Source organism: Colletes latitarsis, chromosome 7, assembly GCF_051014445.1.
Source record: "Colletes latitarsis isolate SP2378_abdomen chromosome 7, iyColLati1, whole genome shotgun sequence".
In the NCBI taxonomy this organism is placed as follows: Eukaryota; Metazoa; Arthropoda; class Insecta; order Hymenoptera; family Colletidae; genus Colletes; species Colletes latitarsis.
The window spans coordinates 7,585,862-7,609,697 of NC_135140.1; the positions used below are offsets into that span (position 1 = coordinate 7,585,862).

General features: G+C 43.7%; 1 protein-coding gene across 1 annotated transcript; it reads left to right on the top strand.

Moving 5' to 3' along the window:
- Positions 1-3,178: 3,178 nt before the first annotated feature.
- Positions 3,179-22,081, top strand: LOC143343655 (uncharacterized). The gene is made up of 3 exons (XM_076768762.1): positions 3,179-3,771; positions 4,287-4,454; positions 21,738-22,081. Exons 1-3 carry the CDS (start codon positions 3,701-3,703, stop codon positions 21,799-21,801), a joined length of 303 nt encoding a protein of 100 aa, XP_076624877.1. The 5' UTR covers positions 3,179-3,700; the 3' UTR covers positions 21,802-22,081.
- Positions 22,082-23,836: the final 1,755 nt, after the last annotated feature.

Here is a 23,836-nt window from a genome sequence, read left to right on the forward strand (position 1 = left end):
CCCCATGACAACCGTTGGCCTCGCTGATAAATCGACTTCGTACGCGGTACATCGGCACACCGTGAAATGCGATTCCAGATTACTTTCAAAGTTACGATCCTAATTAACGATTCACGGAAGCATTCGTTGTTGAAATTACCGCTTTCGTGGGTTCATGGTTCGGTGCACTGGAAACGAGTTCTGTAACTCAACCTCTGATAAAGTTTCTTAATAACCCAGCCTAGCAATAGCTTTATTACTAATTAATACTTCCGACGGTTGTTTGATATTCTTACCTAGACCAAACTGATCGAAAAGATGCTTGATAACCAACAAGCATCTTGAACATTCAATAAAAAATGCCTTCAACGTCGCTTCAAATCGAGCTAAATCTGTTAACTCTTGAAAGGAGATATATATACCCTGAAATTTTGGCTGTTTCATATTAACTACTCACCAGCGTCTACTAGAAATAACTTCCGCCTTCGATATAACCGCTGTATAAATTGTGTGATTACAAGCGTTAACAATACGAGCGTCAACTGATTCATCTCTTGCCTATAAACGATTACAAAAGGTTTCCTCTCCCATTCACCAAATTTTATTATCGTTATTATTAAAAGGAAACATCCCTGATTTTCGAGTGTCGAGAATTCACGATTCTCCGGGGGTGTCCAACGATTACTCTTAAACAAAATTTACTTAAGACACGCCCGAAGAGCACAACTTAGCAGGCGATTAAAGAACCGCGAAGTCCGTAAAATGTCGGAACAAAACGTATCCTCAGCCGGTTGGAATCGTTCGAAGAGAAACTCTCGGAAAACGGTGTTCTCTTGACTCTCGTCTCTCTGTTTCTCTCTCTCGCAGGGTGGAGATGCCGGGGGTGTACCTACTGCGTCGCTTTTCAGAAATTTTCCGCGGAGTAGGATGGAACGCGAAGTCGCGGGCTCTTGCAAATGTATCGCAAATTGTCGTTGCGAAGTGCTTAATGCAGGAGGCGAGAGGCGGTGGCCGTCGAGGTGGCGGAGGACGCGGGCCAGGATTGGGGCGAGTAGCGGAGACGCTCTTAGACGAAGGGAGACGAGCCATTTCGACGTGCCCGCCCACGCTCGAATTCGACGCCGTGACGTCAGAGGCGTAGCGGAACCGTCATCGGCGGTGGCTGCGACGCCAACGACGACGACGACGACGACGCTCCTAATGGTTCGGTAATGTTGCCCGTAAAGATAATCGACCGTGAGATCTTCGACCGTCGGCTTTCTTCCTCGCGAATCTCCATGGGACCGCGAATCACCGCGCGAGAAAATGATTTTCCGCTTCCAGGACGAGCCACGTTACGCCGTGGATGCTGTCATCAAGAGAGTGCACTTCATGATGGAGCGTTCTTTGAGGTGTTTTGCTGCCGGTCTCGAATTCTTTTTCTCTCTATGCCTCCCGGTAAATAGAGAAGCGATGCGTCCTAAGCGATGGAAACGCTTCTTCATGGGTTTCCTCGATTGCGGAACAACGACTCCTCTAGACTCCAATGCGTATCGTTTCAATTTTCATTCATTTGTTTCACGACCACACCGCGATGGGGGAGACAAAATATTATAGTAGTGTTCTTCGACAACGGTGAGGACTACAGTTTAACGGAGTATTATTTTGCTCGTAAAATCTCGAACGAGAAATAAACTATGAACATTGTAATTAATTTTACAAAATTGGATATTACACATAATGGCGAAAAGTAGCAATAATCAAATAACTTGTTTCGCGACTACATTCATCGCGATGGCGGAGTCAAAATATTTAAGAAGTAGTGTTCTTTCTCAACGAAGAAGACTATTATTTAATCAAGTATCATTTTGCTCGTGAAATATCGTATGAGAAACAAGCTATGAATATTGTAATTAATTTTACAAAGCCAATAATCAAATAACTTGCACGTTCATTTATTTTCATCGGACGCGGCGAGCAAAAGAGCAGTATTGATTTTTATTGCGCTGGAAGAACCGGGTGAAAATGTTTCGTTTCACGCGGGCGCGCGTGGATTCTTTCAATTAAACGGGGAATATTGCGATCGAATCGAGTTACCAAAGTTCTAATGAATATTTGCCGTGCTCGTTTCATCGTTTGCGTCTGGAATCTGCATCGGTACGTTCGACTCGAATGCGGATCCACTGCGATGTAGTAACATAATGGCCCCAACAACCCACGAGGGGTTGGGTCGGTGGCTCGGTTGCCCTCAAATCATCACGGGGGTGTGAGGCAAATGACGTTCGGCCACGCGGAAGTAACGCGATAATGGCAGCCATGAAAGGCCCCACCGTGATATCTGGTGCTTTGATGTCCTCTCCCGATGCTTCTCGCTTCAAAATCCATTCTTTTCACTAACACTTTAAAACCGTGAATCGACGCACCGGACGGCGCTCCGTTCCATCGATCGACGCTTTATTGCGATCTGGATGACGTAATGATTTCGATTGAAGCAATCGTAGAGTAGTAATTAACTGCAGGGACCGATGGATTCGCCAAAACTAAAACGAGCAACTCGCTATTTTTAACATAAAAAAAAATGTTTTGAATAAGTATAGAGGTTGCCGCATTCCAATGGAAATAAACTAGACCATTAAAAGATAACCTGTCGTTGTAAATTGATAAAAGTTCAATAACAGGTTTTCTTTTTCTAATACCGTGGCGTTGGAGCGTCCAACTGGATCACCGGTGCACGCTGCAATTTCCGGCGCGAGTTGCTGCCCATCATCCGCCACGTCATTACGATGCTTCGAACGCGCGGATCTCTATTTATCGAGTTTGCTCTGGAGGCCCTGGTACCGTTCCATTAAACAACGAGGCAACGAGCGCTGGGGCAATTGGTACCCCGGGGAACGCGAGATCGATTCCGAAAACCGTTTTTGACACGGCCGGAAAAGAACTACCAAAAGGCGAAATTACGTCTGGAACGGGCCGAGGTCGCAGTCTACCGGAACAGAGAGGACTCGTCCGTAGTCGCAGTTTGTCGGCCAATGGGACCAGACAGAAACGCAATCGCAATGCAGGCCAATCCCTCTGCCCCGTTCGTCCACCCGCTCGCTCGCTCGCCCTCCCGTTCCCGGTAATGACAATCATTACGGGGAATGATTGCAGCGTCGGGTCCGCCAGCGCGCCAGCCGCTATTGGGGGATGGAAACCACCTTATAGAGTCTCTCCTCGGTCCTCGATGCGAGCGGATTGTCACATGCTCCCGGTGCGGCAAAGTGTTTCCTCTTCGTCCCGGTTTCCTTCGACCGGCTACGAGTGAAAAAAGGTTCCTTTTTCCTGGTGCACCAGCCTCCGTGGGATGGGAAACCTCGACCTGGGAACCGCCCGCGCTCCTCGGATCGACGCCACGTTCCACCGATACATCATGATCTCCTTAACCACCGACGACCTCGTTTACAAGTGAATTTGCAACGAGCTCTTCGAACTCGAGTGCCGAGAAACGTCGGGATTCGAGAGCATTATTTGTGATATCGGAGACGAGTGTAAGATTTCGAAGGATTCCTGGAAATTCGCGAGATAGAAGACGCCGATGGTCGTGACAAACAGACGTCAGTGATTTGGATGTGCGTCGGACGGTTGAAAGTTTAAGAAGATTAGTTGTCGATGAGTAAAAGAGAACTTTTAGTGTTTTGAGGTGGTAAAATAACCTCTGTCGCGATGGTTTCTTGGCTGACGGGGATCGAGTTGGCAGAAGAATATGGCGGTCGCTCGAGATACCCACGTGACTGCTCGCGTTCATGGAGGAAGACGTGTGCGAGGAACTTTAAGGTAATTCGAAAATTTGTAAACCGAGACGAGGCAATGATAGAAGCTTCGTTTCGTTAATTACGGTACGTGTATTTATTTTAGAAGCTATACTCATCAGCAGGTGCGGTTTTATTCCGTTAATATGATTTTACTAACAATTTATTGCAAGCTTCGTTTTGTTATTATCAGCTAACTATGTTTTAAGCTCGTCTATATCGGTTATGCTGAATTTTCGGAAAAATGCTGTGGTATAATAGTGGTTTAATCAAAATCGGTTCACTACGTGACACAATAAAATGTAATGGATAATTTCCTTAATTTGAATATAAAATGAACTATAATCTTGATAAGAAACCAGTAAAAACGATATCCGGAAGTTTCCGTTGTTGCTCAAACTGACGATCGTGAAAGACGTGTCGGTACTCGGAGTATTTATCTTACTTGTTGAATATCGTTGATTGAGTTGGATTTATCGTTTACGTTTCGATTTTACCACGACGAACGAACATAACGATTATTATTGTATCTCCGTTTAGCTGCGCCAGTCACTGGAGGCTCGCCAAGTTTGTTGAGACTTCGCTGCACTATCGAGATGAAGCATCCGCGACTTGTGGAGTTAATTGTCGTTTGAAAACCGATCGTTTCCTGGACTCGACGGATTCCTTCGTCCGCGCCGATCGGAGAGGACCTGGCCAATGTTACTGGTAAGCAGATAAAGACACCTCGATGTTCGAGGCAACAAGACAATCGAGTATCAATTTCAACGCCGATAAAATATCAAATGCTTGTTCAGAATGGCTGAGCCTACTGCCCTATCTAACCTGGAGTATAACGACTGTTATTAATCGAAAATCCGATGGCATTTTTCTTCTTTTACTATACACAAAACATAGAGTCTATACAAATTATGGAAACATAAAGCAGTCAGCCAGATTCTGTAGATCAAGTTTGAATTTTTTAATATTTTTCACTTCCCTTCGGTGGTTCCGACCGAAGAAGATTGTCGTGGATCCAACCAACACCGCTTATCCTACTTACTTAATCTAGATCTACTTCGGATCTATAACAACTCGGCGCAAATAATCGTGTATTCTTCAAGGATCTACCGAGAACATAAAAATTAATTTCTTGCATACTAGCGGAGCCTTGATTTTTCCAGCAAAAACGTTACCGCGGGATCGGTTAGGACTTAACCGGTAGCGAAAGAACAGATCGCAGGAAACCGCGCGGCAAAGAAAAAAAAAAACGAGACTATGTACTTCGTGAAGTGAAACATCCTTCAGGTAGAGAAAAACTCTTGTCGAATTTTATTTGCAACAGATAAAAATTTTAGAATATTTGGTTCTTTGCTATAAGAGTACCTTGATCGTAAACAGTATCGTTCTTGGAATACTACAAAACCATCTTCTTTTTACTGTCTCTGACATTCCCGGAATTTCTTTCGAACTTCATACAATACAAAATTGCTATAATAGTGCTTTCATTATAAACAGTAGCATTCTTGGAGTACTACAAAGCCACCTTCTTTTTACTATCTCTGACATTCCTGGAATTTCTCTCGATCTCTCTACAATACAAAATCTAGTCGAATTTCTCTCGATCTTCCTACAATACAAAATTCCTATAATAGTGCTTTGATTATAAACAGCATCATTTTTGGAGTACTCCAAAGCCATCTTTCCCATCCCATTTGCAACGCCACTGGAATTTCTCCCGATCTCCCCACAATACAAACACTGTAGTCAATCGTTTGGCACCCCAAAGACAGTGCGTTTGAACGAGTGTTGCCAGGTTCTCCTGGGTGTACCAAACCAAGCTAGCGAGAAACAGTTGCCATCAAACAATCCCCGAGAATATAAATGTATCTCGAAACGCGAGCAGTAGCGCGCATTTTTTGCTCAGCGAAGCTTGAAAAACCGCGTTCAGCTTTTCCGCGGTCTGTTTAATCCGGTTTCACCTGAAACTATCGGTTACAATGTATCGAAGCGCGCCACGAGGTTCGAGCACGCAAGAAGAAGAGATTGGAGACCGGTGACCGGATTCGGTTGGTACGCGCGCGGTTTCGTTGCCGTACCGTTGCGCGTGTGTGCGTATTTCTGGGCGCGTTCGTTGGTGTGCGCGTCCTTTCTCGCCGCGGAAAATATAATGATGGCGAACGGAGCTGCGAGCGTTCGTTCGTTCGGTCGGGACTCGCGTTGGAAACCGGCGATAAGGAGGGAGTGTCTACTGCCGCCATAATGATAGCCCTGAGCGGCTCTCTGACTCTGGTACACGCTGCACCGAGCCGCGTTGTGCACGTCGCGGCGACTATGCGCGGTCCCGCGCGGCGTGTGCACAATTGCACATGCACCGGAGACCCCAACACTGCACGCAGGCACGCATGCACGCGTGCACGCACTTTACGTGTCGCCAGCCAACGGAGGAACCGAGCCAAGGAGGGAAACAATGAACGCGTTCCTTGTCACGGCTAGGTTCTCCCGTGACTACAAGAACCTCACCCTCCTTCGCTCTTGTCTTCGTGCACGATGTTTTTGCGTACCACTACGCAGAGGCGGGTCTACCGCCGAGCTAACGAACCTTCAACTTCGCCCCTTCGACGATTCTTCCATATTTTTCAATATTTTAATTTAAAAACGTTCCTCTCGCCTGAGAAACCTGGCGCGACCAATTCGAATAACGTGGTAATTTTTTTTTTTTAATTTTATTTAAAATTTAATATCCGTGAAGTTGTTAATGATACAGGTGCATGGGAGTCTCGGCAGTCTCATGGACCTTTCTAATGTAATGTTCCGCGGAATATCATAAATATTAGTGAAATCAATATTTCTTTTGTGCAATGAAAACTTGCGCAGAAAGTAATACAATTATTGCTGTCAAACTATCTCAAACTCATCGGTTCAGTAACGAGAATATCCAATATCGCTAAACTCAATTATCACAGAAAACGATCTACTGCACGAACAAGTTTTATTCTATATTTTATTACGTAAAATTGCCCCCTTCGAAGGTTCTCGTTGCTTTTTAATTTAACCAATATTATAGTATAGTCACTAAAATCGTGTAGAAAGCCAGATTTGGTCTGGAATTGAGTCGTTTCAATTTGCCAAAGAAGGCTCTTTTAAAAAAGGAGCATATCTGCCAATCCCTTGTATTCTTTGGCATATTTCCAATATTCCAGACCACTGTGCGGCGTCCAATTGTCGACGTTCCTGATGAACGAGCCAGGGCGCGGAATTGTGTGGTCGGTTGTTGTTGTTACGAGCTTCAGGCGCACTTAATGGCGTAATGGATAGGTATCCCGCGAAAGTTAACACATTGTTGGGCCCTTTAAGCGGATGGACTTTTATTCCGTAACGCGCTGCTTACCACGAGACACAATGACTGCGCCGGAATTCACGGACGACGTTAATCTTTTAAATGTCACGCCGGAGGGTATTCAAAAGTGGAATACAATATTATATTTGAAGGAATACGCGTCCATAAGAAATGGTGAAACTATTAGAAGAAACATACTATAGTAGAGTTTCGATTATCCGGTACCCGGTTATCCGGAATGCCCGGATAATTATTCGTATTTACATATATTCGTCCATACATATTTACCCCGACTATTCTTCGATAAATGTTACGGAGTATATATCACACAAACAAAAAAGTCACAGCCACATGCATCCAGCAGTGGCATCCATAGTAAACAGTAGACGCATAAATCGTAGGTATTTTATATATTTTATTTTTTATTAATAAATTGTATTACTACATTACCCACGGTTGTGTTTATTAAAAATCAAAAACAAATTTTGAAGAAAAATCGTGTCCGTTTTAAAAAAAAGTAGGCGCCTACATTTTTCAGCGAAAAAAAAATACTTCAAATCGATCTGAAAAAATTATTTTCGGTTCTAGGAGTCAATTACAATCACTTTTGGTCATTACACATATCCCCGAAATCCTAACCATTTTCGAGAAAAAAATTCCTTACCGAAAATATAATTTCTGGCCAGAAATGTTTGCCCGAAATTTCATGCAAATCTTTAAAACATCATAACTCCTGAACGGACTGGCCGATTTTAATGTTTAAAAAAGCAAACTACGCGTATTTTGATGGAGAATATGTACAAAGTGCAAAAATATTCGAAAAGTTGATCCTTGACCCTGCAAAATGAGAAAAACCCCATAAAAATGGTCTAATTTTCAAATAGCCATAACTTCTACAATTGTGAATATATTTCAATGAAACTTTTTCCTGAAGTGGAGCTCATGGGTACCTACAAAAAAGTATTAGACAACTTTTTTGTAGGGCGTCAACCAAAATTACTAAAAATGAAAAACGAATTTTTAAGAAAAATCGACAGGGGGTAGGTGCCTAAATTTTTCGACAAAATTAAAAAATTTCAAATTGTCCTAAAAAAATTATTTTCAGTTGCTGGGTTCAATTACAATCATTTTTGGACAATAAACATACCCTCAAAATCCTACCCAGTGTCGAGAAAAAAATTCGAGATGTGAAATTTTTCGACAAAATTAAAAAATTTCAAATCGTCCTAAAAAAATTATTTTCAGTTGTAGGGGTCAATTTCAATCATTTTTGGTCAATGGACATACCACCGAAATTCTGCTCATTTTCGAGAAAAAAAATTCTTTACCGAAAATATAATGTGTGGCCAGAAATGCTTCTGTAATTTCATTTTCTGACTCACTTCTTCTTGCATTTATTTCTGTAACCTGTTCGTAATGTTACGAGTGGCCCGAAAACGGTAAAAGTGGGCCGAAAAAATACATTAGATGTAAGTAAGTCTACTCGTATACCTCGTCTGTGATTATATTCCTCGTTTTTGTCATTTCATATGTAGGTACAGTCCAATTATCCAACATTACCCCAGTCTCGATTATGCCGGATAATCGGAATTTTACTGTAAAACGAAACGCCTCGTTGTCAAACAATATTATCCCTCAAGATTAAGAATGGCCATCGTAAAATTCAGTAAACAACATCAAGCCACCTAAAGCTGCTTGTAATGAACCTATTAAACCCAAGTGACCACACCTACGGACGGATAAGGTACAATCCACTCAACCTACCAAACAGATTCATAAACGCTTAAGCATCACTGATTCGTATGATAAGCATTGTAATGTGTAGTTACAGTACAAATGGACTACCTTCCAACATATTAATTACTTCAAATTCATACTGCAGAAACGATTGTGAACTTCTCGTTGAATCAACGTAGACGAAACGGTGCCAGTACTCAGATTTATTTTTATTAATGGGCTTACGTTAAAAGGTGTCGTAAAAATGTTTAATTATTCGATGAATGCTTTTTCGAAAACAAAGTTCCTGCTTGCAAATCGAAACGACGTAAAGTCTCTCTCTATCGGTTCCATTAGATTTCTGCTAGGGGGTGGAACACGTTCATCATCCTCAGACCAAGAAACTCGAAACTCTTTTTAGCACAAGTCGAGCTCGATTTCGTTAGCATTCGAGATATCCCTCGTTGGGAGCATAAACGATCGAGAGCATCGGTTTCCCCGCTCGAGGGGAATCCTCCATCGCGGCGTGCACGGTAGATTCGCCTCAGTCGATAAATTAACCCGAGGGACCATGCGGCGTTGCGTAATAACCATTGGAAATTTCGAAAAATCCGCGCATCCCTCGTCGCAGATTCCGATCGCAGAAAAAGAGGAGGATTTCTCGATCGGTCCGCGCACCGCACCCCGGGTTCTTGGTGTCCGCGGCATCGCCACGAGGGTTACACCGGGTTCACCAGGAGCGCGCGGGGTACCGCCATTGGTCGGCTCGGTTCGGATTCATTAGCACGCGAACGCCGATTGGCTGGCCGGTGGGGCTATCGTCTTTTTGCTTTCTGGCCGCGTAATGACGTGCTGCGCGTCTCGAGGCTTATATGCAACCGAGCGATCGTGCATGGCAGATAGGTTTTGCTCGATGTCTGCATGTGCATCGTCGTCCACCACAGACACGGCCCCCACCGGCACACACGCGTCTTGGCGACTCGTGCGTGTGTCGTGTGCGTGTTCACACGTACAGGAAGCGGCCCGCCGAAGCTGGAAGATACTTCCAAAGCGGGGGGGAGAGGGAGGGAGGACGGAGGGGTGTGGTGGCGTTTGGTGTTGGTGTTGGCGTCGGTGTGCCGAGTTACCTGCATCGCAAATGGGTCTCCGCCACGCAGCTCAGCCCCGAGTCTCGAAAGGATATATATGTACGCCCTTTCCCTTGCACCCTCGACGAATCGGCGATCGTCGAGGGGAAGCCGAATCACCTGATCGAGATCCCCAGATTTCGCGAAAAAATAATTACGAGAACGGAGAGATAGGTAGACGGTGAAATTCGAACGGGTTGATGCGCGCCGCCTCCATTTTGAATTCCTACCGTCGAGGGTGTACCGGCGTTCTATAGAACCGATTACAATAATCCCGTGTATTTTGCTCGCGTTCGTTCGGGCCGCTACCCTCTACGATGTTTCCGCGAATCTAGCAGGTGCCACGAACGTACCAATTCCCAAAAATTTCATTTTTCCGAGCTGTCTTTATAAAATCCTAGCGAAAAGGCATACTTTGTTTCGTTTAGTAGTTATCAGTGTTTTGTACAAAGTTTTTGGAAAAAAGAAAGTCAAACACACAAATAATGTCGTAACCTTTTCGTTCGAACCGATCTCGTATTAATTGAATTGCAACACGTGTATACTAGAAAAAAACCTGGAGGATCGTGTTGGTTATGCGCATGCTAATCGTCCAATTAGGGAAACGAGGTGGACAAGCGTGCAAATCGTCGGACGATTTTTTACGCAATTCTTCGATACGCGTCTGTGCGTGGATTTCTGCTCGTATCGGGTGTTTTACATCTCGAGTATTCTCTGTTCATTCCCTTGCTGTTTAATTACCGATCCAGACCACTGTTTCCTCTTAACGTTATAAGCGGCTGTAGAGCCGTGACTCTTAAATCGGCGCTCGAGTACCAATGCGCGAGTGTCGCGACAGTACACCCCTATGCACCGTCGAGAGGGCGCCGGGTTACATGTGGGGTGAGTTTGAGAGCCCTAGGAATACCGTCGAAAGCACTTCGCCTAACGTGGAGGCCCCGTGCCTAATGCCTTGGAAAGAATTGTTCTTCGTTATCGGACCAGCCTCGTCGATTCTCAAAATATTGGCGGAATAAATGCAATTGGTTACGCGGTTCATCGACTCGTGTCAAAAAAAGCACACAGAACCGTAGATTTTCCATTAATTTTAGCGACAAAGATCGTATATGTATCGTAGAGAAAGAGTAAGATCAGTCTTGGAATTAAAAGTCGTACTGGGTCGGTCATTTTGTTAAACATTGTTCAGTCGATCGAAATGCAACGACAAAAGAAAGACTTCTTAAAGGATATTATTTACTTCCACGGTTCTGGCGTAAATTTTTATTCGAGAAATAAAATTTTCCATCCGTGTTCTAAACGATATTTAAACATATATTACTATTGTAAACTACGAAGTGAAGTGGAATTACGTAAACGCAGGAGCACGTAACGGCAAGTTACATGCAACATTGTCCGCAACCGTTGATTCCACGTTCTTTGTTTCAAATTTCATTCCCAAGCGTCCTCGTATATTATCCTCCTTTCGATGCCTTCATTATACAAACGCGATGCTATACTCTTTATACGCCGTCGCGTTTCTCTGTCGCGCCGCTGTTTGACTCTTCAACGATGCGACTCTCTCCCACGAGTTTACATTTGACGTAATGACACGGCTGAAAATAATGCGTGACATTACGCTAAATGCTAAACGGACCTCAACTGACGTGTAAACACGGGTAATATGAAGTTCTTTTTAGTTATTTGAAAAACCAACACCCGGCAATTACAACAATTTAGCCATAACCGTTGTAATTCACGAAGATGGCTTGTCAGTAGAGTAATACGAATATCTTCAAGAGTATAGAAATAAAGATCAAATTTGTTATCCGGTTCTTCTTCAAAAAATTTTTCAGTACAATTGTTTAAGTTGCCAGTATGAGAAAACGTATGAGACCAAATACCGGAAGTGTGGTTGAAGCAAAGCCTGGTAAACGTTGCGTACGGTAACTTTGCACGCGTTGCAAAGGTACTTTGTCACATCGTGGCGGCTCGAAGACCTTTTCTTTCGCATTCGAATCCAAAATGGCCATTCAAACGCGATTCGGCGTTAGCAGATATGGATCGTGCTCTCCCCGGAGGTCGGAGGGATCGCTCTGGCGCACGGGGAAACGCTGAACTGCCGGAGGACGGGGTTGGTGTCGCCATGGCAACAACGATCCCTCAGTAGCCGAGCCCTCCTACACCCTTCATTCAACTCTGCCACCCCTGTAATCCGCTCGAACTCGAAGACAGCCACTACGCAATTCTCGTGAGAGGATACGCGTTTCCACGGTGTCTCTCGGAGATCGCGAATATCCGCCAAGAAACGTCCATTTGTCGAAACGAGTTCGTCCAATATGAAAAACGAATCTCTATCGAAGCTTTAGCGACAATATGGAGTCGAATTTCGGTTGAAACGTTAACGAAAAAGATTCTGTGCTTTTAACGGAGATGGGAACCATCTACGGAATTAGCAACTAAAAATTATGAAAGAAAGGGAGGAAGGTATTAAGAACAATGACATTGAGAAAACAGGAGACTGGCGTTAAACGAGACTGATCGTCCCAATCGCGTATTATAATATTGTAAATCGCGTAAAGGTATTCGAGCGAACTTAACGAGGTCTAATCAACGGAGGAGTTGAAAATGGCGTGGTTGACAGCGACCACTGTTCGGAGTCCTTTGTCCAACGAGGCGTGAAAACGCCATTTTAATCGTTGAAACTTGGATAAATATTCATGAGTAGGCGCAAGTAACTTGGTCTCGTTTGAACTTCGACTGGATTATTTTTCGCGAACTCTTGTAACGCGTCGCGACGACCGTCGGGACATCCATATATGCATACTGCGACCGCGGACCAGACGTAGGCGAAAAGTCTCGTCGGGAACGGCCCTCGGGGTGGCGATAGTATATTGTAATATCGTCGGCTCGATTAACATAATATCTCTGCTCCTTTCGTATTCAAAATGGGCCACCGCCACGGCCGGGCTAATGGTACTCTCCATCCGTGTTTATACTAATGCTAGGTTCCCCGGGACGAGCTCTAAGATCATAATGAGCCTTCGATCGAATTAGGATGGCGGGTGACTCTCTCTGCCCGATCTCCCGTTACTCTTTCGCTCCCCCTCGCTTGCTGCCCTCTTTTTCGTCTCGTTTTCTGGGGAATTTCGATACGCTTTTTCACGGGGCCTGCATCATTAGATGGAGACGCCACGATGCGTATGGTAACACCGGTGTGGACAACCCTCCGGTCCCTTTCTTCGTGTCGCTCTTGTTTCACTGATATTAAAAACGTTTCAGGGAAGAGACGCTCGAGCCCACCGATATTAGACGAGACGTCGTTACGTTCGGATGATTTTCTAATTGGTGAAAAGAAAACAACGAATCTGGACAGACGGGTGGATCCCTATTCCTGACCATCCGATAGACCCAACCAGACAAACGTACAGTTTAGAAATAAGAGTATATACAAAAACAAAAACAAATACAAGTAGAATTAAGAAGTACAGGTCAGACGAAGCGGCAGGATCGATCACTTGATTTTCGGTGTATGCTAACGCTTCCGTTTACGATAGGTTCCGTGGAGAAACACTATCAGTTCATAGTTTAGGATGAAAACGTTTCTCGAACAGTGTAGATAAATGTTCATTAGTCTGGGATTACAGTATATATTGAGATGCAAACTCTCGAAAACTCAGAATGGACTAAACAGACTAACTTCAGATATTCTTCGTTTAGAGCAGATATCAAGCTACCGAGGAACGTTTTCGACTCTCGATATTTAATATACTCCATCCCCGACGGTATCGATTCTCGAGCGACGAGCCGGGAAAGAATGCGCGCGGGAAAAGTAATTTCTCGTTCGTGGAAAATCAACAGTTTTTCCACGAAACGAGCTTAAAATCTCCCCCTCGTTGGCTGGAGGAGTGCCATTAGCGGCGGCAGCGAGTACTTACTTTAGAAGCTTCCAGCTTCCCCGCCGTTGCATCACCGAGCTTTCGAGTACGGAGACACGATGTCGTCGTGGTCGTTGTTCTCTTATCTTCAATGACGTTCACGGTATTGCATCCATTCCCAGATTCTCTCGCGAAGGGTTACCCGAGACCGTTGCCTTTTTTATTTTCACATCGGTTTCGTAATTCACCGTTCCACGGCTCTTACGAAGATTTTTGAAATTTCCTGACTCTTCCATAACGGTAACGGTTCTCTCAAATTGGTATTTCAAAGCGACTTGTTGGTTTGGACGGCGCGCCATAGAGAATTCTATGAAGACTAAAGAAATCCTTACATTTTAAACGTTACAAAGAAATGTATTGTTCTCGATCAAAACTCAAACTCAGACTCTATTGGGATTCCTTGAATTCCATTTACCGATCTTTTTGAACATTTCAAATCACTGGCTAGATTGCAAACTAATAATCTGATCAAAGAGCAGGGTCTCTGTTTAAGGGTAAAAAATATTTCCAATTCTTTTACAAAGATGGTGCATCCAACAATAATTTTGGCTTCTTCTTTAGCTCGAATTATTAAATATAAATCTGATAACGAGTTCGATGATTTAAATCATAATTTCTGTCAGTGTGATCTATACCATACGCAAAGAGTTCAATCGACTCCCAGATAGCTTCAGGCTCCCAATTGTCAATGAGCATTAATCTATTTATTTACAAAGCCAACACGAAGGCTGGTAAAATTATTTTCTCCTTCTCCAAAGAATACAAATAACAAATCTAAGAAATTCATTGTATCGCACACCTTTTTCTCGCCATTGTAGAGCTTATAAACCTGTACATATGGTTTCAAATACTTAACAAAAAAATACTGAATTTAGAGAATGATCTAAAGTCACGACACAAACGATAAAATTGCAACGATCATGCGTAATACCTAAATAAATCTGGCCCGCGAGTTCCGGAGGTTGCCCCACACGTGATTTGCACCGTCCACCTTGTGGTTTTGCGGAGCTCTCTCCTACTTACAGGTTAAAGAACCGTGAATATTTTGTGTCTTCAATTTAGTGCAACCTCTTAAGTGTTTCCATGCAGAAGATGACACGTTCTCTGAAATCCTGACGTGTTTCCGACACGATGCTGGGTAAAAACGGGACGAGCAATAATGCGCGCGTCCGACGCGCGAAATCGCCGGCCGGGAAACCTGAGCGTTTAAATCGCACGGTTGCACCGCGGCCCGATCCAAGACGAATCCGGGATTAATGCGTTTTTAATAGTGACATAACTGCGCCGCTCGTTCGCCTTTTTTCCCCTCCAAGGTTTTTACGCGAGCGGAGTGTCGGTCGTTCGTCGACGAATGCACTTCGCGGAAAGCCGAAACATCGGCCGTCGCGCCGAGTATTTTTAACGATCCCGCCGCGAAGAGGAAAGGAAAAGGCACGGGGCAGAAAATCGCGTGAATACATTACACGCAACGAGCAACGCTCCACTTTCTTGAGGAATCGCGTTTTGCAAGAAAGTAGCGCCCGGAGCACGCCCTATTCTCCTTTTAACACCGATTCGCGCTCGTGGTTGACGCCAGCCTCCGAGTTAGCTAAATTTTATTTCGCAAATCGAAAGAATGAGGAAGTTTTTTTTTGTAAAAAGGGCCCTTGGTAACCTTGTCTATCGGGCAAAAAATTTCACGATACAGTTAAAAGTTAGTTATTTTAGTGCATCTAGCCAGGCCATCTTAAACGAGGCTCGGAAGAGTGTTATTATGGAGATCTTCCAGGGTTCTATGCCATCAGATCAGCTCATGAAATGAACGATTCCAATTGCTGATATTTAAAAATAAATAAAAAAAAAAGATTTAGTAATTTTATTCAAAAGTGATTAGAGAAAGCTTCGTCTTTCTTTGATATTTGGAAGATTAGTGGTACGATGAGAAGTTATGAATGCGAATTGGGGGTAATTACAATAGCACCCACCGAATACGGTCAACTAATGCAATTGAAACGAGGCTTCGTCGAGGGTAACGTACGGAGAATGGAAGACCATTCTCGTATAGGCAAAACTTTTAAATAAGGCGATCTATTGACCGATGCACCGCATTATCTTATAGCTCGCGGCACGCATCTACCTGGCTTCTTCCTAAAACAGACCTAAATACTCCTCTCCCCGTCCGAGATTCACATTGTAATCAACATCTGGCAGCTTTTGTTTTTGCAATTGCGTCGAATCCTTCAAAGTCATCCACCATGCGGTGCCTAGAAAAAACTCTATGCTGCCCCCTTCTTTTGATCGATGTCTTTCATACACAAATCACCGTAACATGATTTCCTGATAAACTTTTTCCGACGAATGAAACAGTTACATACAGAATTTTGTGACTGGAGTTTCTACATCATTGTGTTGGGGGTGCCTCAAAACTCACGGAAATGTAAAAAACTTTATAAAATATTCTATTATGGGAAACCGCCATACTGGTAACCGTAATTTGCATCGTATAGAATGGAGTACTTGAAATTTGTAATTTCCAATGGTGCTGGCGTTAACATTGCATCATTGTATTTGAGGTGCCTTCAACTCACAGAAATCTAAATTATATATTGTCTGTTATGGGAAACCACCATATTGGTGACCGTAAATTGCATCGTATAGGATAGAGTACTTAAAAATTGAAATTTCCAATGGCGGTGATGTCAACGTCGGCGAGCGGTTTAAGCGTTTCGCCGAAATCGGTTCTTCTCGTCCTACTTGGTCCAGATTGCGGTTCTCCATTTGCTCGGACTGTAAATTGCTGACGATCAGCGCCGATATCTTCCGCATCGTTTTCGCGGAACGTTCGCCGGAAGATTAAAAGTTTCCCCCGGCCGGGTCATGAGAAAATGAGTGGGAATGATTATTGGGATCGAGCGTTGTCTGTCGCGCCTACGAATTTTTCCTTTTTGCCCGAGAGGGTTGGAGGCAGGGTCCTTTTGAGGGAACGCCGATACGAGGCAGGTGGGGAACGCGGCGCGATACCGATACGTATCATAGTTTTATTCCTTCCACGGTCAGGGAAAAAATGTAATTGGCCCGACCGAAATCTATCGCCAGGACGCCGTGGGAAGGGTAGGACGAGCGCTGAGGGATGCCAGGGGATGAACGAAGGAGAAAAAAAGCACGTGTGCGAACGGGCGACCGGTCGTAATAACAATGATTAGCACGACGAGAACGGCCCATGAAAAAAAGAAGAGCAGGAGGAAGTCCTGCCTTGGCTCCGTCTCAAAATGGCGGCCGCCGGACCACGTGCAACCATCGTTGGTCCCAGCTTCTTCGATTATCCCAACAAAAATCCTCCAACCGAACTCTTCGTTGATATGGTAAATATAGACTCTACTTGGAGAAAAAGATATCGTTTGTCTATGATTCGAAAGGTCCTACGCCCTTGGTGTGATGATTGCGATAGGATAGAAAATATTATGTAGACATCAATGTTACGTTCTTCTAATGGAAGTCTGTATTACAACGACGAAGAAAGAATACTCTCTTTAGTGCTAAAATACACCTTGCCATTTGAAGTCTGCATAGAATAATCACATAACACGACATTTGGCGATGTCAAATTAGCGAAAGAGTGCCGACTTATGGGAAAGTTGTTCGTTTGCGGTTTAATTTCAGGGTGGTCGTAGCTAGCGCCACTATCCCGAGGACCAAGAACCACGATCCTCTCTTATCTTCGTATCTCCGAGTAGGTTAAATCGAGGGTTAACTCTTCGTCGTCGTCTCCTTCTTTCGTGTTACGATGCACCGAGCTGGGGGAGGAGGAGGAGGAGGAAGAGGGTCCAGCATTGTTCGCGGACATTGTAAGTATGTCCGGAACAAAGAGCGGTAATCGACCCGTGTAACATTTATAACGTAATGGGAGGGCCTCACCGGCCCGTAATAATATCAATTACGGGCCAAGCGGAGAAAGCGAGAGAGAGTCTGGGCCACGGAGAGAGAGAGACTAGAGAGAGAGAGAGAGCCAGAGGGTGGAATAGAGGGTGAGGCTTTAGATCGGAGGAGCACATTGGCGACGCGGATTCGCGAATCTGTCGGCCAGAAAATTGACCGACGAACCCTCTCCAGCCAGCCAGCTGTCTTCAAGATCGGCAGAGGGCCTCGTGACGTTCTCGTTAACTCTCGTAATCGAGCCTGACTGTAACCAGATTCGAATTTAACTATATCCGAGGCTCTCTAACTCCTGGCAGGCCAAAATGAAATTTTCGAGTGGCGCAAATTGCATGATTATTTACCAAAAATACGAGAGCAACTACTTCGCTTGGACTGTTGCGTCACCCATATATGGATTTATCACTAGAGAACTAGAAAAATTAGTTCTGAGGTTGAGATGTCGAGGGGAAATAAATTTAGAAAAATTTGGAGTTTGGTTTACGATGGTTTAAAATCAAAATTTTAGTCTTGCAGAATACTGTACAGTTTTGATCCGGCAGTGAACGCGTTAACTAGTTGGCGAGTTGGTGTTAGAAGTCGTGAAAAGGAAAACAACGAGATTTCTGACTGAGATCGATGGGGCGCGTAAGCGTAGCGGACCGACACGTCGCGAGGTAATCGGAATCGGCGTAGAGGCACCGAAACAGTGCCGGGGCAAGGTCGAGAAACGTATCGAGGAGGGCCTGAGACCCTCCGTTTTTTAATATCGCTCTCCTCTCGCAAGGTTTTATTTAATGGCGAAGGCGGTAACCGCGCATAGAGCAACCGACCAATGGGAGGCCGGCTGGAAATCATACGCGGGATCGCCGGCCGCACGGCTGCCTCCGAGAGTGGAGGTGAAGTTAGGTTAGGTGAGGTTATGTTCGCTCCCCGCGTCTCCTTAACATTCGACGGGCCTGTCCCGGCACGGCATCGCTCTTGCAAGAGGTGGGGCTCCGACTCTTCGATCGGCGTCGGGCATTTCTTCTTCTTCTTCGTCTGACTCCATCCTTTTTTATTTACCTGCCTACACTTTTTCACCGGCGTTCTCCACCTCTTCTTCTTCTTTCGTCGCTCCGTCATCGCCTCCTTCGCCCTTCCGATACTCGCCCGCGAAGGGTACACTATATACTTAGCATTGCTTTCGTTTTAGGACAAGAACGCACCGCGAAACATCGAGATAAGTAAACCGCTATCGCGAATATAAATGAGGGGGGGTTACGAGTGCCGGATCGAAAGTAGAACTCGGTCTTCTCCTCGATTTACGCCACGGTTGGGTAAATTTCCTTCCCGAATTACGAACAAAACCCTCGTAACAGCATCGTGTTCCCTGAAATTTTTGCTATTCGTATTAATTACTCGCTAGCGTTTAGAAATAACATCCTTCAACAGGAATTTCACCGCATCCAATATGGCGTCGACATATTTCCATCGTATAATCGTTTTAAACGTCAATTGACTCGTGTTTTTTCTCTCGTTTACTCAATTATTTTTATTATTATTAATAAGAATCTTAGATTCATTGTTAAATTATACACATTCTTTCATTTAGAAAGGTTTAAGAGGAACATAAGCATAAATAACCTGATAATTTATAAAAAATTATTTTACCCCGTCGTTATTGTAATGGTTCTCGACGATGCACCTATGACGTTTACGTTACGAAGGATCGTTTTGAGGTTGTAAACTCCATCTCGAATATGATCTTCGTTCTCGATCGATCACAGTATTTTGCACATCGTATTCGAGCGAGTGCTGTATTTGTTATCAATTTGCCAGGCGATCCGAGACGTTACGATCGAATATTTAAGGAGTCCTTTATACTGGACTTGTTTCGAAAGGCGATGGAAAATCTCGACAGAGCCGTGGCGCGTACGTACTCGGATAATTCTCAGCGTTGTTGGATTGATTTGTGAGCGCAATCGATGGACGAGGAAAACGTATCGCGTACAAGATACTTCGTATCGATATCTGGTTAGGATTACCGTTGGGTTGCATTTTAACTTCGCAGCTTCTGCTACTCCTGTCCTAATAATCGGGTTATCGGCCATCGATACGCCGAGAACTCTAATTACATTCTTCTGTGTTACTGCTTAACCGTGCTGCGCGCAATACCCTTCTCTTCTGTCAATACCGAACAAAGCGTTTCGCAATTCCTTTCGAGTACAAGAAATTACGGGGTACGATTCGAAGACGTGGGAAGTGGAGGAGCTCTTCGAAGACCGAGAAACTCCGCGGGATTGTCGATGCTGCGGATCTGTCGATTACAGATAATTAGCGACGTCGGACGAATGGATTTCTCGGTGGAATTTTATTGAAAAAATAAGAAAGGAAAAGAAAAATACAAGAAACCGAGGAGTACGTATGTTACGAGCTGTCGGTTGAAAAATGCTTCGAGGACACGCCATCGGATGGTTACTGATAAGGCGTGTTTCTTGGTAGTGTGTTTGGCCGGGAAGGCTCCGCGATCAGGAAATTAATCAAACGACCAACGACAAATCCCACGTGGACGACGTAGATCCGAGACTTATCGTAAAAGGAATTAGAAATCCGCGCTGTTTTCCACGTTATTCGGATCTGTTCGCGGAACAGACGTCGATCTCCCGTAGATCTCGGTTAACTAATAAATAAAAAAAACTTGTTAAACACGAGCGATAGATTTCTCCGGCGATCGCGTGATCCTGTCGTTTACTCTGGAATAACAATCACGTGACAATGTGTTTCTCGCGTGCCCCATCCCACGTCCGATTAATCCGTAATCTTTACACGGACGACTGCGTTGATACTGTTAATTATTAATTAGCTACAAGAGCGTTAGCATATTAATCAACGCTTTTTCTGCCCATTACGATCCGTTCAAGGCCTCTGCTTAACGAGGCTGCTGCAAGAATCTCTACAAGATATATTTCTCCCATAACGCATGATTTTTCACCGAGCAGCTGAAAAAATTGATTCTCAAGATCAGATGTCAAAGAAATCTAGACACGACTCTTGAATTTCAACGAGACTGTAAGAAATAAATATAACGAATTATGGATAGTTTCTAATTGTCTGAAAACAAAGTTTCTTATTTAACAATAATTGGGGTAAAAAGAAAATTCAAAAATATCTAAACCCAGAATGGAAAGTAAGGTATAAACATAACTACCCTTATGGATTTATTTCTACGCGTGGACTCGGTAGGGGCTATAACGGTGCTGGAAATAAAGCATAAATAATTATTCTATAGGAGTACATCGAACTCGAAGAAATTAGAAGAAAGTGGAGAAAAGCAGCCATTGATGCAGTCGCGCGCCTTCCGTTGATTCTTGCGTGTATCGATCGATGTGACCGTAATTTTCGGATCGCGTGCCACATCACCTGCCACCTTCTTTTCCGATGCGGACCAATGTTATCGGAACGCCAACAGTTTTTCCTCAAACCCGTATAATACTTTATTTTTCACGCGGTTTTGTTTTTCAACGCGTGCTTTCAGGGACGAAGACATGAGAAACCGATTGCATCTTGTTTGCAAGTTCACGAGCAATTAATTTTATTTCCCTGACTATAATTACTACTCTGACCACACTTTAAAGTAGCATTTTCCTACGTCGTCCGCGTGGATGTCGATTTAAGAAAGTTTATTGCAAAGATTCTAAACGCAGGAACTTGTACAGAAAATTGCATGAACATCGATAGTCGACAACTTACGACCTTTGCACAGTACATTTGCAACTTTTTGAGAATAGTTTTGGGGAAGCAAAGAAGCACAATTGTCGGTTTATGTATGAGTTGTTTACGCTTGGAGTATTTTAGCTATCGACACGAAGGCGTATCTGAAAAGTAGACAAGTTATTTTCGTTTTTAGAAATCAGTCGCGCAATTTTGATTTTTTTTTCGAGCCACCCTAAGTGCATGGTTCTGTATTTCGCAGTCGTATTGGAAAAATGGCGCGCAGGACGGCGACACGGCAATCACGTTTCCGTGTTCTTTTCTGTTGCAGGTGCAGCGCCGACGCATGGACAGAGAGGGAAAAAAAGAGAACGAGAACCTTGAACCAATCGTAAATGGCGTGGAGTGAAAGCGGTCGGTCTCCGCGGTTTTCCCAGAAGAGCGCGCGAGCCACGAAATTATCGACCTGTAAATCGGAACGAGGGATCTCGTTTCTTGCCTAGCGAATAGCCCTGCTCGTTCACGAGGAGAAACACCTTCGAAATAGAACGCGAACACCGTAAGAATTTATCAGAGTAAATGTTAGAATCTACAAACTGGCAATTGGAGTTCTCTTCAGAACGAAGTCACTAAAATGCGACCGAAATTCTGTAATTTTGATGGATTATTAGCAAATAAATTAACGATGATAATCTAGTGTGGTTCAAATGTTACTATGTGGGAAAACCTCTGCTTTCTCCTCCCAATAGTCTTCTAAGAAAGTGACTAGACAATGCAATGGTGGATTCGAGCTTATTGATAACCGTTGGTTCGAGCATCCTTCGAGAGTACAGTTAACGCATAGTTAACGCATAGTCGTGCATTTTCCAACTAGCCCGAAGAAACGCGTAATCTACACAGTAATAAATTATTCAAGATGAAAAGATTCCAGGTACTGTCGGTCCGCGGAATAAATGACATTCCTTTATTAAAACCACGTCAGAAAATAATGCACACACGCGAGCTTTCATCAATCACTCTGTTGCATTGCCCAAGGATGTTTCGCCGATGGAAATCTTTAAGTCAATGGTCCCGACCACGTTTCTGAAGCAAGCCGAACGTCGTTAGGGTAATGGCGGCGTTAAACGTCCTTCTTGTATCTTCATTCATAATCTGGCAAATAAGCGCAGCCAACGAAGCATCACAGTTATTTGGGTCGAGGTCCAGTAAGAGCCCCGATTTTAATATTCAACGATCGATAAAATAGACCATTTATTACATCGACGGGGTGGCAATGAATCTTTCAGATCCAATATGGCCGCCGTTCATCCCACCTCAGGTACATATAATTTGTCACTGGTCCTAACTCTACTTTCTTAACACTAAACTTACCGCAACCGGTTAAATGACCGTTTTTAAAATTTCGTTGAGAATTTCTAACACACAATATTATTTTAGCGCCATTTAACTTCACTTTTCTTATAGTATACGTACAATGAATTTTACAATAACCAGTTCTATTCTTATTGTTTGTTTTCTGAGAAAAATATGTAGTCTGTCTTGCCTACCACGACTGATCAGCTGACCGGTTGAATGATTTATGGTTTTTTGTAAAAAACTGGACAAAATTTGGTACCAAATTCTGGTTAATTTCCGATGTAAATAGGAACTATATGTATAGCAAAGACGAAAGGAGAGAATTTTTAGTTTCCACTGTCCTAGAACAGTCTAACAACGCATATTAAAAATAGTTAAACTTTAGACGCGTACAGTTCCGAAACTACTAGTGTTTTTAAATAATTGAGCCACTGTTGGCAGCGGCAAAGCTTCTCCTTTAAAATGGTTTTTGGTTTTTGTCGATCCGACTTTCCGTTTTCGAGATATCGTAATTTATGTAAAAGGTAATTTTTTAAATTCCGCTCTCCGCCTTAGAAAAGGCTATTAACGCGCATTAAAAATACTAAAACTTTAATTACGTGCAGTTTCGAAACTATTAATATTTTCTTCATAATTGAGCCATTGTTGGCAGCGGTGAAGCTTCCTTTTTGAAATGGTTTTTGGTTTTTGGCGATCCGACTTTTCGTTTTCGAGATATCGTAATTTATGTAAAGGGGTATTTTTCTTAATTTGACTATCTCTGTCTCCGTCTGACGCGTCGCGCCGGACCTCTCTTTTTCGTACGTGACTCGCGATCGAGTGACCTAGCCGGCGCGGCGTAGTATTTCCAAGAATTTACTACGCACTGTTTACTATTTTCACGCGTGCGAGCTCATTCATCTCAATGAAACGTAAACAAACGCTTCGGACGCTTCTATCTCCGTAACTAGCCACCGCATCGACGCGAAACTAAAATCGCTATATCTCCGGAACTAATAAAGCTATCGACTCTCACAAACGCTCATTTTAAAGGGTATTTCATCCCCTACCTAATGATCATATCAGCTACTATAA